Below are 16,947 nucleotides of genomic sequence, written 5' to 3' on the forward strand. Positions count from 1 at the left end.
TGTCTTAGCAACTTTTGAGAAAGCAGTATTCCTCGTTCAACAATATCAACGTACTTTGATCTAGCTCGCGTTGGTAATACATTTTGGTATTTAATCTATCATCAGTAGTCATTTCGAGAAAAAAGGTCTAAATATGAAGCAGATATATATGTGTCGGTAGTATCTTTAATTTCAAGTTCACTTGGATATATTAAAGGTAAGTGATCAGTGCATATATTATTATTAAGAGACAGTACATCATCAATATACCAAAAGGTGAAATTAAAAGACTGGACTAATTTCTTTTCTCCTTTCTGTACAAGCCCTTGGATGAATTCTGCTTCATAGGATTACAAAAACAAATCGGCATGATGCTAAATGATTCCAGCGGGACGGATGGGGATCGGTTTCAAGTCACATTTTTATCGATCTTTACGTCAGTTCACAACATTAAAACACCTTGGGGTCTAGAACCACCAAAGCGAATCACCTATTATTGTCTAAACACACGACCAGTAAATATTCCTGTAGATTAAGAAATTATTGCATGCCGATTATTGCGAATTTTGAAGAATGGACTTAAATACTAGATTAGTTATTGCGATTTCAGGAATTCCTGGCAACAGTTATCTGAATACAAGTTTATTTTTGCGATACTCATCCCTTCGCATTATTCGCATTTTTAAAACCTCGACGATATATTTTTGTTGGAACAAATGAATCGAGAGAAGTCTGAAGCGTATTCTAAACGTGTAGTTAAGCCATTTTCAACTGATTTTTATAATTTGTTCTTTTTTGTGCTGCAACATGTCAGGGGAGAGTTGGGCGCTCACAACCATGTTTATCCCCACCACATTTTGCATGTGCCTGTGCCAATTCAGGAGACTGTATACGTAGTTAAGTGGTTGTCGTGGGTTCATGTCTGTCTTTTTTGTTTTTCGTGAATTGTTTAAATTGTTTAGTTTTCTAAATTGATGCCTTTGTTAATGGTATGCGGTTTTCTCATTGTTGAACTGAGGACGTACGATTGACTATAATTGCTGACATATACTTCATTTGAACTTTGTTACATTTATGGTAGTCGATGTGACAGTTGACTTCACACAAAATAATTATATAAAAAAGAAGATGTGGTATGATTGCCAATGAGACAACTATCCACAAAAGACCAAAATGACACAAACATTAACAATTATAGGTCACCGTACGGCCTTCAACAATGAGCAAAGCCCATACCGCATATAGTCAGCTATAAAAGGCCCCGATAAGACAATGTAAAACAATTCAAGCGAGAAAACTAACGGCCTTATTTATGTAAAGAAATTAACGAAAAACAAATATGTAACACATAAACAAACGACAACCACTGAATTACAGGCTCCTGACTTGATTAATAACGAACTATGAACGAATACCTTATGTACCGATGATTATGGCCGCATTCAAGTTTAACTTTTTCATACCGAAATTTTAGCGAGAAATAAAAAAAAACCAAGTTGATACCAAATTCGAAAATAAAGATTTTTTACTTTTAATAAATCCAAATAGAGTTATCGCTCGTTGTATATAAAATTAAACATACCTGTTAGCCACGCCTCCTGCAGGTAAATCTCAGGTAAAACTAGCAGAACCAGTTTTTTAATATTTGAAAGACTTCCCATTTAAGCTATTGATTAAATTCTAAATATAAAATGTGAATTTAGCATACGGTTGACTTGGAATAAACTGAATAATTTCATTACACAGGGTAGGGCAACCCCTTAACTGTATTATCATTTAGGGGTAGGGATCTCCAGCTGAGGGATAATTACTTCGTATGCCGAAGGGCCATTACAAGGCACCTTAATCAAAATGAGGTAAGTTATTAGATCTGATTATATCATTCGGATTATACATGAATACGATTTTACTTGTCCCACGATGTCTATGTTTACATCGGGTGTAGCCTTTCAGTTTTGATTAATTTTGAGTTTGTTGAAAACAAATTTTGTTTGAAATTTTAAAATATTAATTATCTTTTAATGATCCGATTAATGCATATATGTATAGCTTTATATACTTGTGACCACTCACTCAAGAACAGAAGAAGGATATGCATTCACATAAAAAATGTTTGGAATAAAAGGGGTACGATTACAAACTCCAAATATTTATTAGTATGAATAAAATTCAAAACAACATTTAGGTATGCAACTACTCTGGGTATGTAATTGTTAATAAGAAAATCGAGACGGAGATGTCATTATAGCACCTTATTCGTCTTTGCAAAGGTCCCAAACAAGAGTTTAAACATAAAAAAATATGTTCCACCAATCAATTTCTCAACCAAAAAATATATAACATAATAAGCAGATAAAAATAGAAAACAATGATATAAATTCTTATCATAATATATAATATATAATAACTTGATAGTTAAATTTAAATAGCAATCTAGACACTTTTTCATTCAAACAACTGACAACAATGTTTTATCTTCCCAGCTGACAACCCCTTCAAAAATAAAAAAACCAACAACAGATGCACTTTAAGTCATATGAAACTTCAAATCACATAAAAAATATGCATTTGTTTTTTTTATAACTAACTGGTTAGTTTTCATTATAAAACTAATGAACATATACTGTTTTCTCAAGACAATTCTATGATAGTGTTAAAAATTGCAAAATATATACATCTGTTCAAGAATTGGATTAACTTTATTTTTCAACAGTCACTCGTTTCATATGACTTTAAAGTTGAGCAATTTGTCTCAATGCCATTTTGACAGTAACTGAAATTTAAACTCGCCATAAAATTAAAGTTACTAGATTTCGAGGTATCTTGATCCATTATAACACTTTTAGATGAAGCATTATTAATATCATAGAAGTCCCACATCGATGAAATCATTGCAGCTACTCATATATATATATAAAGGTCTGGACAGGGAATCATTACTCTCTCTCTATATATATTTTTTTTATATTTGAAGGAAATTTGTCGATGTTTAAAAGTAACGTTTAGAAATGATCATGAATTTCAATTGTTTCCTCAATTTCGGATTTCTCTCAAACATTCCCATAAACGTTTCAAAATCCCCCTATAGCTTTTTACACATTTGATGGCAACAATCTGTTCTGCCTAGACACTGTGAAACATGCTATTTCAAGGATGTTGAAATTGTATTCCTTAACAAACTAAATAAAGTTATCCTTATTATTGTATATCCAATCTTTGATAATAGTATTTGAATTTCAGGGTATATATATTGTCGACACTTTTGGTGGCAGCAATATGTTCTGCCCAGACACTGGTGAGACAGACTTGCTCCGACACACGCTCCTCTGTGGATGTTCAAATGACCGGTGCCAATGCTGTGATTGGTGGACTATTTGAGATGAGAACGTCAATTCTTGGTGGATATGCATGTGGAGAACCTCACAAAGGTATTTTTTTAGAACTCAATTATTAATTTTAATTACATGGATACTGTACATGATATTAAAATGAATTAACCTGTTCTATATCTTTTTGTGACATTACTTGTACTTATCTAGTTTAAACCCATTTTATTAAACAGAACAACTCTACATCACTTATAAAAAACCTGTCTTATTTAGAGAAGCTCTCTCCCAAAACATATGATTATCTAGTATTAAAAATAATTCTTATATTGCTTCATAGTGTAAAAGACACTAAAAAAAATAGTGAACACAATCTTAGATTAAAGTAAGTGGGACTTTGTTTAATATTAACATATTTCTCCATTTTTCATGATTGATAAATATTAAGGATGAATGTTTTATTACCACAACAAAACTATGAGGTGAGCTGTTTGAAATCAATTTGGATTGTTTTTCCTCCTGAACATATTTGTTTTAAGAAATCCGTTTGTTGTGGGTCATGTGATTCTATTCCGACTAACATTCGTACAAGGGAAAATGAATCTTTGGTTCTGTTTATATTGGGGTCTTCATTATTAATACTAATTCACAAACCATAACCCTATATTAATATGACAAACGTATGCGAGCACTAACTACAGGGCAGTCCAATTTTATAAAGAATAAAACATATTTTACATACATGTAGCTGATTCGTATACAAACTTATTTCCAACAATGCAGTTTGTATCAATCTTTATCATAAAATAATATTACTGACAATCACCCTTAATTTTATTATAACATTTCCCCCCACTTCTATAGATATCGCTTAATGAGGTCAACATAGATAAGTATTATAAAGACATTTTTCTTCCTCATCACACACATTTTACCGTTATACCAAAAACGTTTTTTTTTTAAATTTGCTTTTTTAAATTAAACAAATGAAAGAGGTCTTACCATTTTAACGAAAGTTACCAATCATATATAGTTTGAATGATACATATATTTTAATGATTTTTACAGAGCTGATTCAAGTTTACGAAGCAGCTAGATGGGCATTACAGAAAGTAAACACCAATGCTATGGTACCTGGTGTCAAATTAGGTAAGTCTAACAATAATTCATAGGCTGTGCGATGCTTTAAGGTGTTTATGTAGTTTTATGATCTTCGAAAAAGAAATTTGATATGGAAAATTAAATTATAAATTCGCGATTTCTTTGTTTCACGAAGTTTTATATACTTCACCTTTGTACATATATTGAAATGGCGCTCCGTTGTTGTTTTGTTTGCCCGAATGTTTACCAGAAGCCAAAGTCTATGTCTGAGTGTAAGTAAAAACAGATTCTGCCCACCAAAAGCATTTCATTACCGAACCAATGACAATTGTCTTTTATTAAGAACGTAAGTGGTAACCGCTATTAATTACAATAACACCATATATGGACACGAACAGTAACGGATCACTAAAACAGTAACTTTTGAAAGTTGCTTCAGAAAATGTCATGTTGAAACTATATTAATCATAGGAAAAAAAATATATATACAATGTATATCAAATGTGTGGAAACATCATTGCATGGTACGTCCGATGTTAGCAATAAAATTGATAATAGACACTACTAGTACCTTAATATAACACGTTTTACATTAAAAGGTAGGTTAGAACTATGACAGTCTTAATCTTCTAATATACAAATATATTTCTTCGTACCATGATTGAGATATTTATCTTTTGTTCACAGGGATGAAAGCCTATGACACTTGTTCATCAGAAGTATTAGCTTTGAAGTATGCCCAAGATTTCTACTCTCGTCTGACTACTGGTCAGAACGCATGTACTGCACAGACTAGCCAACTTAACCTTGGTAAGTAAAACATAGAACGTTTACATTACAGCCCGTAACAGAGAAGTGATCGAATTCGCGTTTCTTTACCTTCAGAATAAGTTACGTTATCGACAAACTTATTTCAGAAGTGACACAATTTAATTCTCTTCATCGACTAAATATTTCATGTCCAATGTGTAAGTTTTCATTGTTTAAGTCGAAGTTTTTTCTTTATATCGTCTATAAGCTCTATATACTTTCGTTTCCATGAAAAGGCAAATGTAGCTTACGTTTACATACAACAAGAACGGATTGGCATTTGCACTGTACATGCTGTAGTTTATACATTGTTTCCTTGAAATTGTTATATTAAAAGAGTTATTTAGTGTAAACAATATTTTATTCAGAAACAGATAAATACATGCGAACATAAATACAATACAATGGATTGGAAAACAAGTGACAAGTCACTTATACAAATTCCTCTCCTTTTAAATGGCAAAATAAATTACAATGGACAGAAAATGTACAATTATATAATATGATATCATGGAAAAAGAAATCAAATGTAATGGAAATTAAAATATAATGCAGATAGTATTTTTAATATTGGGTGACATGTTGTTGGGCCAACAAGAATAATTATGTGAATCTCTTAGTTTTCAATATATAGTCTTGGACAATAAGAAAGTTCTTTTTATTGTCTATATCGGTAATGTTCGGATCCCCATATAGTAACGTATCTATGTTAAGTGTACCAACTAGGTTAACAAAAAGGGCTTCACGAGTTCGATGATAATTGGGACAGTTTAGAAGGAAGTGTTCTGAGGTTTCTATCTGTTTACATTTACAAAATGGGTCTGATTCCAAATTTTTCTGATACAAGTGATCCCTAAGACTACTGCTCTCGGTACGGATTCGGGCATGATATATCTGGCCTAGTCTACTGCCTGCATAATAATAATTTGGTATAGAATGATTTATCTTTAGAAATGCTTTAAGTGGCGCGATAGAACCAGCATTTTTTATATCTGGGAGGCTATTCCATAGTCGAACTGTTGATGGAAGGAAACTATTCATATGATAAGTAGTTCGACAGGGTACTGATGGAAAATTATTTGCAGAACGAGTTCTATACTGATGAATGTTTCTAAACTGATCGGGAAGGATATCATTTAGATAACATGGGGTCTTTCCATTCACCATATTATGAAAAAGTAAAAGTTTATGCTTATCTCTTCGCTGTTGAAGAGTCTCCCATCCGCATTCAGCCAAAAGTAAACGTAGACTGGTGAGTTTTGTTGCACCAGTAACGATGCGTGCAGCATCGTAATTTACATGTTCAAGCTTCGCTTTTAAGTATTCGGGACAGTTATCCCAGACAACATCAACATATTCAAGTAATGGGCGAACACAGCTAAAATACATATTTTCAAGAGATCTTCTGTCTAGCCTAAATTTTAGGCGACGCAGTAAGTTTAGTCGAGGTAACGTCTTTGAAATTATGTTTTCAATGTGATGATTCCATGTCCCATCACTCGAGAAAGTTAATCCCAAGTGCTTATGAGTTTGAACTCTTTTTATAATGACGCCATTCATATTCAAAGGGGGATGATAATCTGGTTCGCTTTTGCGTGAGAAAACGATGGATTCTGTCTTAGACGGGTTAAAATTTACTAACCATTTATCCGCCCAGCTATTTATTTTACACAAGTTGTTGTTTAAAGAAATCGACGAAACCAGTGGATTATCTACAACAGCATAAATACATGTATCATCCGCAAATAGTTTAATCTTACAGCTTACTTCGTTAATAATGTCATTAATATAAATAAGGAACAGCAAGGGCCCGAGAATTGAACACTGGGGTACTCCAGCATTTACATCAGCCCATGAAGATTCTACTCCGTTTATGACCACCCTTTGTTTTCTGTTCGACAAGTAATCTTTAAGCCACAGGAGAAGGTCACCAACAATCCCCATCATTTGCAACTTATAGAGCAATCCCTTATGCCACACACGGTCGAAGGCTTTACTTATATCGAAAAATATGAACCTGATATCTTTGCCTTCGTCTAAGGCTTTGCTAAGAACGTTACAAATGTATAAAAGCTGATTTCTGGTCGAATCGTTAGGCATGAAACCAGACTGGTGCTCGGAAATCAAAACTCGTACGAAGTTAAATACGTGTTTATATACACAACGCTCGAAAACTTTACTCATCACCGATAGAAGAGATATTGGTCGATAATTACTAAGTATGCTTTTATCGTCATTCTTGAAACAAGGAATTACATTAGCTAGCTTCCATGCGGACGGAAACAACTTCGTTCTAAGACTTAAGTTGAAAATAGCGCGTAGTGGTTTTGCTATAATATCGGCAACCGGCTTGAGAATACGACCGCTTATAGCATCAGGCCCCGAAGCCTTGTTGACATTTAAAGTTTGAAGAATGTCTTTAACTTCGTACGTTTCGAAAACGATACTACTTAATCGTCTATCTGGAGGGGTGTCGTCCCTAGGCAGTAGTTTGTTGCTATCGTCAATATTAGACTGCGACGCAAAATAGTCATTCAATGCCTCGGTCTTTTGTTTATCGTCCTCAATAATAGAGCTGTTTAAATTGATAGGCGGGATATTCATGTCTCGAGATTTTAGGTTGGTTATGCGGTAGGCTAAATTCCACCAAATTTTGGTTGAAGACATGGTCGTTCTAAGCTTTCCGATCAGTTTGTCATAGAATTTTGTCTTCTCATTCCGTATTACGTTCACAGTTTTGTTACGACTCCTGCGAAATTGTAGCCAGTTTTCGGGACTATTTGCCTTGTTCGCCTTCTTATAAATACGGTTCCTTTTTCTAATAGTCCTGCGTATGTAATTATTCATCCACGGAGGATCGGTTTTCCTAACAGTGATAATTTTATTTGGAATAGCTTTCGAAGCAAAATCTATTAATAATTCGGAAAATCTCTCGACGAGCACATCGACGTTATTGCTAGATTCAATAAAATAGTTCCAGTTAACATCTGAAAGCATCCTACGGAAAAGGTCATAGTCGCCTCTGTCGTACAACCATATTTTGCGTTTGAAACAGAGTTATTTGCATCACTGTATCCAGGTTCATTTAATTTTAGAAATCACCGATTACTTATTATACACTGCTTGCACTGTGAATATTTATGGGATTCAACACTGTAAAAGTTTTTCATTCGTATGATACAGATAACCCCATATCTTTTCTTTTTCGTACCTATCTGTTTATTATGTCCACGGGATTATGTCAATCATACATTGTTGCAATACCGACATATAAAAAAGAAGATGTGGTATTATTGCCAATGAGACAACTATTCACAAAAAGACCCAAATGACACAAACATTAACAACTATAGGTAACCGTATGGTTTTGCTTGTACTTTGTCACACAAAAAACTGAAATAAATTTCTTTCAAATCGAAGCGAAAAATACAAATGTACCCTTTAACATTTGAAATGTTATAGACAAAATTGCTCTTTATCTTAAGTTATTGACGAATATTTGAAATTTAAACCTCTTTAAGATGTGATGTACGGCATTTCATTTTATCATCGGTAATGATCCATATCTGACAGAGAAGAAATATTCATAATTCTCAGAAAGTTTTCGTAAATATTGTTAGATACCACTAATCGTTCCAACAATCAAGACAACATAGACAAACAGGGAAACAAATATGAAAATGAAAAGATATGACTTAAGTGTTAGCATGATCAGGGAGACGGCACCCAATTTACCAAAAAATAATTGGTGTTTTAAGGAACTGTAGAGAACTCCACAGGTTTTCAACAAGGGTAGAATTCAAAACCTTGAATATGAAAGCCTCGAAATCCATGATACGTTTTCTCTGCGGTAGTTATATCTACAAAATCCAATCATGTACACGACATATAAAACATGTATATCCATACATGTATATTTATATATTGGGAATTTATTTTTGTTTCCAAACAGAATTATAAGGTTATGTATAAGTGCCTCCGTTCACTATAAATTGTAAGTTGTCTTCCTAAAGACCAGCAAAAATAAATGGCACAAGTTCATGTAGTCATAAAAAAAGTCGTATAATTTACGTTATCGAACAAAAAATCGGAAATACAGAATATCATAAGTGAATGGTTAGGAAATCCGTTTCCCCTACACGTTTTAAAAGTCAAAGAAAAATGTTTTCCCTGATACAAACGTTTTAAGAACTAGCTTTGTGCAACCTATATAGACAAATTCGACAGTATGTAAGGAAGTTAATATGCTTACTCTGATTTAAAACTATCTTAAAGATTTTTTTTGTCATTGAGAACCTATGTTGTTTATGGGTAATACATGTAGTTGAAATGTTGCATGATCCATCAAAATGACAGTAAGCGCAGTTTTGCGGACGATTTTTATTTGTACACTGCTAAAAACTGCCAGGTCCTGGCCATGGTATATTTTGGAGAAATTATTTTTACTGATTTTTACTAAAGAAAATTATTCTCTGTGTGTGCCATTGCAAGAAATAGAAGGGAGGTTAACAGTTGTAGTGTGTATTTCTTCCTTCATATTATATACACCATTTTATAACCAATTAATTGTATTTCATCTAATCTATGTAGTTAATTTGAAATGACTACTACAGTTGAACGGCAAACGATTTAATGGCTTCTAAGGTCAAGACATTGGTCACGTGGTAAAAGGTCAGAGTTTACGATTTTTTGGTAAACGTGCACGCCTCGTGGTTTTTGGACTCGTATTGTCTTATTTGTACTCGTACATTAATAAAAACCAAAGAGTTCAATTCTGGATTGAATAAGCTTCCTTATTTTATATAATTATCATTAAAAAGTGTTGTTAAAATGTTATAAATTCACGAGTGAAGTGAAACTTTTTTTCTGAAAATTTGCGTAGGTCCACGGAAAATCATTTATAATTCCTCAAATGGGTTTGGTAACGTGTTGAGGGGTATAAAATATGAAGTAAAACCATGTTTTGCTTCTAATTATACTATATCAGATCACAAAAACCCCGGATACGCAATTGTGTCAGATTATTCGTTGCGAAGCGGAGATCAAAGGGAGATAACTCGGTACGCGCATCGTAGGATATTGCAAGTTCACAACAGTAAATTCGAGTAAAATTAATGATTGCAGATATATTTCGACGATTTCTTCAGTAAATTTTCAATATTCCATGTTCCTCTACTGTTGTAACATTAAAATAGTCATGGAAAGGTTGAATATGACATTTTTTTCAAGTACTTACAGGTTATTGAACACTTCCAAAGAAGAAAATTCTGAACTTGGACTTACTGTATTTTCTCAAACACCCTTTTGGTTGATAGAAGGATACAAGAGGGGTTTATCAGTTGTCAGTAGAACCTGTTTTACAATAGAATTGAACTTTTCATTGCATGAAAGCAAACTGAATATGGAAACCAAGGAAATATAGTCTTTAAAATTGTGAACATTTATACTTTTGAATGAAAATAATATGAATTTGCAGTGGACAGAAGTACATGTACAATGCTTGTTTTATTGTACCTGCTTTAAGATACAGTGGTGGATCCCAGATGTTCTGGTGACCTCCTCTTTTTATGGAAGATTATTAATGCATTTGAATTCAGGGATCATATAATTAACTCTCCTTTTTATCCTTGGTTGAGAATACCACCACTTATGTTTAAAATTGTCTGGATTCACCCTGAGATAAGAACCTTTATAAGATGTACAAGTTATGTTGCTTGCCTTAATCAAGAGAAAATATCTGAACCCAAAGAACCAGAAAGGGATTTAGAACATAATAATCAACACAAAGATAACTAAGCAAAAGCTGTATTGCAACCTGATATCATGCAGTTCTCACCATAATTCCTATTATATGTATTATTTCAAATTTTGCTTTATTTTTCTATTTTTTTATATATTTGAATTCAAAAGTCCTGTAACCGACTGTTGAGTGCATTCAATTAAATTATTGATTGAATAATAAGCTATAAAGCTGACCAGTAAATAAAGTTTGAAAATGCTTTGTTGAAATACAATAGTGGTATTATATCATAAAATATACTGAATCAACTTCAAATTTAATCCAAATTCATACCTACCTGCTCTAAAATGCATAATCAATTGAAAAACAAAAACCTGAGAATACTACAATGTATAAAATAGAGATTGCATGGACACTTCCCATGTTATAGTAGTCATAGACAAAAAAAAAACTGACTTAAATAAAGTATGTTCATGTTTTTATTTGTTAAAAGGACAACAATAAGATATTTATTATTCTGATATCAGAAATAATCTCATAGTATCAAATAAGAATGTCAGTTCTTTTAATTGAGATAATCAATTTAATCACATTATTTACTTTTATAAAAAAAACTCATGATATTATCTGTATTTACAATCATGGACTATATAAAAGCTTGTCAACATCTCACTTACTTCAAATGTTTTTAAAATTAACCTGCTAGTACTAAAATAAAGAGATGTGGTATAAGATAAGATAAGATATTTTATTCTAATTAAAAAAGGCCATGAAGAGCAAAGTAATGTGTTACAATGATTTATATAATTGACACAATAATGTTGATATAAATCAGATAAACATGAATATAACCAACTCCATTCTTAGATTTTAAACCACAGCCAGACCAGGGCCACACATATATTAGAAAAAAAGGGTATAACAATTATATCTTCTGTTATCATGATTATTAAACAGGCAAATATTCTCAAAGTCTTAATTAAATCAATATCTGTACTGTATTTATAGTTTTCTGAGTGCAAAACATTTATTTTAAATTGCAACATTTTTCAATACTTCTAGATTTTCTTGAATAAAATGCCAATTAAATTTTGCACTTGTGCTAAACATTTCAAATTTTTTACAACTTATTATTCTATCATTAAATTCTTTTCTTTAAAAGTTATAAAGGTGAAACTGACATTTAAATATGGTATAATTGCCAATAAGATAACAGTCAAGAAACTTATCACCAGAGTCCAAGTGCCTGTTAGCAGTGACAGTTAAATTACAAGTCACTTTACATACATCAACAATGAATAAATTCCATTGTTTTCAGGCAAATGAGGAAAATAAGAGTACCAATAGCTTTTGTCTTGCTACATGTACAAGAGAATATAATAGAAATGATAATATAAATAAGGAAATATCAGAGACAAAAAAGACAGGACTTAGCCATTGGACTATATGTAAAGTATTCCCTTACTAATCCTTGGAGGAGCTGCTGTATACTTTATAGAAAAAAATATGATGAGGATTTGGCCCCATCAATCAGGATTTTAGACATTTAATACAGAATAATGTCAATTGCAATCTGTTCTATTTGTTCCAATGTATAATGAGTATAATATTTTATACCTAGGGTGGGAATTAAATGTCTTAAATCCATGCATGATTATTTACTCTATTGTTCTTTGTGTACATAAAATGTACATGTATATGAAATATATCAAATGCAAAAAAAATGCTGTAATGTAAATATGGTAATTTGTAAACATCATATTACACCCTCACTATTTAAAGACCTAGTAAAGGAAGTCCCTGCACCTCGCTAGACCTGTTTCTTAGACAAGATGTATTATATAACTCTTGAAAGTATAACACGATAAAGGTTATTGCTAAGTATATAGTAACATCGACGTGCAATTCAGGTAAAGCAAACGGTCAAACATAAACAATCTACCACGTGTTTGTCGGCTGTACTTGAATTCAAAACGACCCATCAGGCCTTATTTACACGAATTTTTGCTAAAGCAGACAGTTAAAGATGTCTGTTTACCTTATGAGGTCTGTAAAGAATGGATTTGGTGGTATGACTTGTGTATGCATGGAAATATAATGAAGAAAACATTGATTTTTACCGTAACTTTTGAATACACAACATTCCCAAGGTATCCCCACAAAACACATGGCTACTTTGTAACGATGGCTGGTAACGTATAGCCACTTTCTAACGGCAAATCTAATTGGATGATCTCCAAAGATCAATAATAAAATTGCTAATAAATGATTGGATACGAAATTGTGTCAGATTATAAATAGAGGAAAAAATGTAAACATTGAAATCCGCCATTTTGACGTAGGAAACAAACTAATTTTCAATCTTCGATTAAAGGACATTGCGCACATTGCCAGCGTATCATGCATAACCAGTCATCTGCAAATATATCTTTCAATATGTTTTTTACACCTACTTTTCTATGTTTTAGTTAATTTAATGTTTTAATTTACTACAGAACGGGACATCGTTCTCAAAGATGCCGTAGAAAAAAATGTAGGTGGCGCTGTTTGAGGGCGTAAACCTTTTACATACGGGTCCTTTTTCTGTCGACAAATTGACCTTTAACTGTCAGATTCAGGCGTTTGCCTTCCAACTGACTAGTTCTAACAGTCGTGAGTTCGAACACAGCTCGGTGCGCGATGTATTAAACTCGTTTCTTAATTAACAAGGCCATACTTCTGATTTTTGGTGGTTCTCTCCGTTTACTCCGACTGCCTCCACAAATTGTCCCTTACCTATAGCAACTTGTGCAGAAACTGGCATTTAACATCAACAAACATACTTTAATAAAAAGACTTATTTTTTTTCATATGATAAGATGTCAGATAATTTCCTGTTTCTGTTGACAATTAAAATCTTTTCGTGGCTACTGGAATCTTTATATTTAAAAAAAAATATGACGTGTTTAAACTGTTGCATATCACCACTTAATACATTAAAAAACTAGAACAAAAATGAGAATGTCTCTATTTTCAAGGTTTCCTTGGACCACTGTCAAGCTGGACAACAACTGCAGTCGCTGAAATGGCGGGAAAATTACCAGCATCTGTTTTATCACCAAGAGCAATGTCCACTGCGCTCAGTGACAATGCTAAGTATCCTTATTTTCTGAGGACTTCACCTTCCTCGAGAGCTCAAGCAAAGGTAATTCATTTATGCAACGAAAAATAGCAGGTTATTTCTAGCAAACATATTAACAAAATAAACCGTAGTATTTAGTAAATTATTAAGTCTTTTTTATACGTGTTTCTTTTTTCTCAAAGTACTGTCATACTGTATACTCTGTCAAAGTCAGTCAACAAGTCAATGCATGAACAAATATATACAAATACTATTTATTAACATAAATGATAAAATCAAGCTGTACTTCATTAATATCGATATCCTCATTCTATAATTTCCCTGAAAATTGCTTATCAATTCCTGTAGAATTATCTGATCAATATTTTCAATAGACAACAATTTACATTTGTTTTGTCAAATTTTCTGTTCGCTTCTAGTAATATTGCATGCTCCGTCCATGATATACTCAAGTATTAACATACTGAACTTAGTGCACTAATGTGCATTTAAAATTAATTTTGGTGAGGAATGCCCAGTGTCAAACGATTGAGTATAGGCAAATACATGGGCAATAGTAAACTAATGTTTTCCTTGGCCAGTTTTGCCCTGGAAGTTTAATTTTCATGGTGGTCAAAGTTATAAAATGTATCTAAACAATTGAATTTCTATTAAATGTACCAGATCATATTTATTAAAGTCATAAGAAACCTCAAATTACGAAAAAAATATGCATATGTTTTTTTTATATCTAAATGGATAGTTTTCATTATACAACTTATGTACATATACTTTTTTTCTGAGGAAAACTCTTTAATTTGTACACATTTAGAAGAAGTTTACTTATTTTTAATTGCTTGCTTCCAGGAAGCAATTCGCCGACATATTTTCCGTATGCATAGTGACCCGAGCGTAATCCTTCTCGCGAAAATCCGGTGATCGCAATACGCCTGGATCTGTCCTTGACATAATCAAATATCTGATTATATATATTAAACACGTGCTCAATAATCATGCTTTTTGTGATTTTTTTACTATAAAGTGACAATCGGTAAAACTCGGCTTCAAAACACGGCATTTAATGAGCAGCCATATTTGTTTATTCATAACAATCAGAGAGAAAAAATGACGATTATATGATGTATTTGCGAAAATAATGATAAAATCGTACACAGAGGACTAAGTTTATGATATATACATGCACAATGGTTCAAGAATCGGATAAACATTATTTTTCACCACACACTCGTTTCATATGACTTTAAAGAACAACATGTTTCTTGTTCCTAGCATCTATCACCGTAACGGAATTGATCATTATATCTTTATATTTGCAGGCAATGATTGAAGTTTTGAAACAAATGAGCTGGAAAAGAGTAATTGCAGTTTATACATCCAGTATCTATGGCAACAGTGGGTACGAAACAATGGTGAAGCAAGCTATGGAAAATGATATTTGTATTACTAAAGCGTTGTCCGTACCAAGCAGCGGTACTGTTTCTCAGTATGCTGCTCAACTGACAAGTCTTCCAAAATATGACACAGATGTTGCTCTCTTTTTTGGGTCCTATAACGAGGCCAAGACTCTATTCCAAGCTTTAGAGACTATTGGTAGCACACTTGGTATTCGAAGCATTCAGTGGATGGTCACCGACATGAATTTAATGCAGGAAAAATATTCAAACATTGCACGAGGTGCCATAGCCGTCATGCCACGTGCAACATTAGTAACACAGTTTAGAGATTATTTTATAAATTTGAACGAAGTTTCAGCTCCTACAGAAAATCCATGGCTAGCAAACTGGTACATGACACAATACCAATGCAAGTTACCAGGTGTAACTTACTTACCTTATTCCAATTATACAAACTGTGTTACCAAGACAACAAACCAGAGGCGTAATGACTTCAGACAGAACGCTTTTGTAGACAGAACTATCATGGCGGTGTTCGCTTATGCCAAGGCTCTTCGGAAAGCACAATCAGATCGATGTGGATCCTCGTTCTCAGGAATATGCCCAAATCTACAATCTTTGACGACATCAGACTTTCACAAGTATCTGAAAGATGTTGATTTTACGGTAATTTTTATTTATTTATAGTCTCTACATGTAATTAATGAGAAAGAATGATACATCAAAACGGCAAAGTTACACCCTAATTCATCACAGCTTAATGATATATACCAACAAAAAAGTCAAGATGATTGAATTTAATTTAGAATAAACTTCTTTTTCAAGGTAGTCAATCAATAGCAAAAGCCCCTCTACAAAAAGAGTTTTATCTCGGAATCATCGTTTGAAACTCTTGGTAATATCAGTTAGGTAATATAATGTTTCCTCCCAGAGGCTCTTATTCGAACAATAACTATTTTTTCTTCTTACTTATTTAGAATTTTCATACACTCAAATATGTGTAAAGTTATATTATCCTTGTATGATTACAGTTTTCAACATCAGATAATGTGCCAAGTCTGAGTGGTAAACGTGTTGCTTTTGACGAGAATGGTGATTTCATATCTGAAGATTTTACAATTTGGAATTATAATGACAAATCAACAGCATTCGACTTCCACGAGGTAAGTACTGTCACCAGACACACAAAATAAATGTTGTTCTTTTGTGCACACTATTTCTTTAGAAAAACAAATGTCACTTCAAGCATATATGGTAGTCATTGTCAAATCGTTCAGTCTGTACGTAAGTTATTGCTTTTTTTATAGTAGCAAATATATATGTGCGTATATTTGAATAATCTGATCATACGTACACGGACTAACAATCAATATACCAGACGCGCGTTTCATCTACAAAAGACTCATCAGTGACGCTAGAATACAAAATTTAAAAAAGGACCAAATGAAATAAAACGTTCAAAGGTTATTGAAATAT

General features: G+C 32.7%; 1 protein-coding gene across 3 annotated transcripts in view; it reads left to right on the forward strand.

Annotated features, from left to right (window-relative positions):
* The first annotated feature begins 1,625 nt into the window (after positions 1-1,625).
* Positions 1,626-16,947, forward strand: part of LOC134728235 (uncharacterized) — a 44,384-nt gene continuing 29,062 nt past the window's right edge. For all 3 annotated transcript variants that reach the window (XM_063592775.1, XM_063592774.1, XM_063592773.1), the window contains exons 1-7: positions 1,626-1,835; positions 3,220-3,407; positions 4,374-4,454; positions 5,094-5,216; positions 13,974-14,140; positions 15,394-16,137; positions 16,503-16,634. In XM_063592775.1, the coding sequence (XP_063448845.1) occupies positions 1,831-1,835; positions 3,220-3,407; positions 4,374-4,454; positions 5,094-5,216; positions 13,974-14,140; positions 15,394-16,137; positions 16,503-16,634 (1,440 nt within the window). In that variant the 5' untranslated portion in view covers positions 1,626-1,830. The remainder of the gene's footprint in view (positions 1,836-3,219; positions 3,408-4,373; positions 4,455-5,093; positions 5,217-13,973; positions 14,141-15,393; positions 16,138-16,502; positions 16,635-16,947) is intronic.

The sequence above is a fragment of the Mytilus trossulus genome, chromosome 8, assembly GCF_036588685.1.
Source record: "Mytilus trossulus isolate FHL-02 chromosome 8, PNRI_Mtr1.1.1.hap1, whole genome shotgun sequence".
In the NCBI taxonomy this organism is placed as follows: domain Eukaryota; kingdom Metazoa; phylum Mollusca; class Bivalvia; order Mytilida; family Mytilidae; genus Mytilus; species Mytilus trossulus.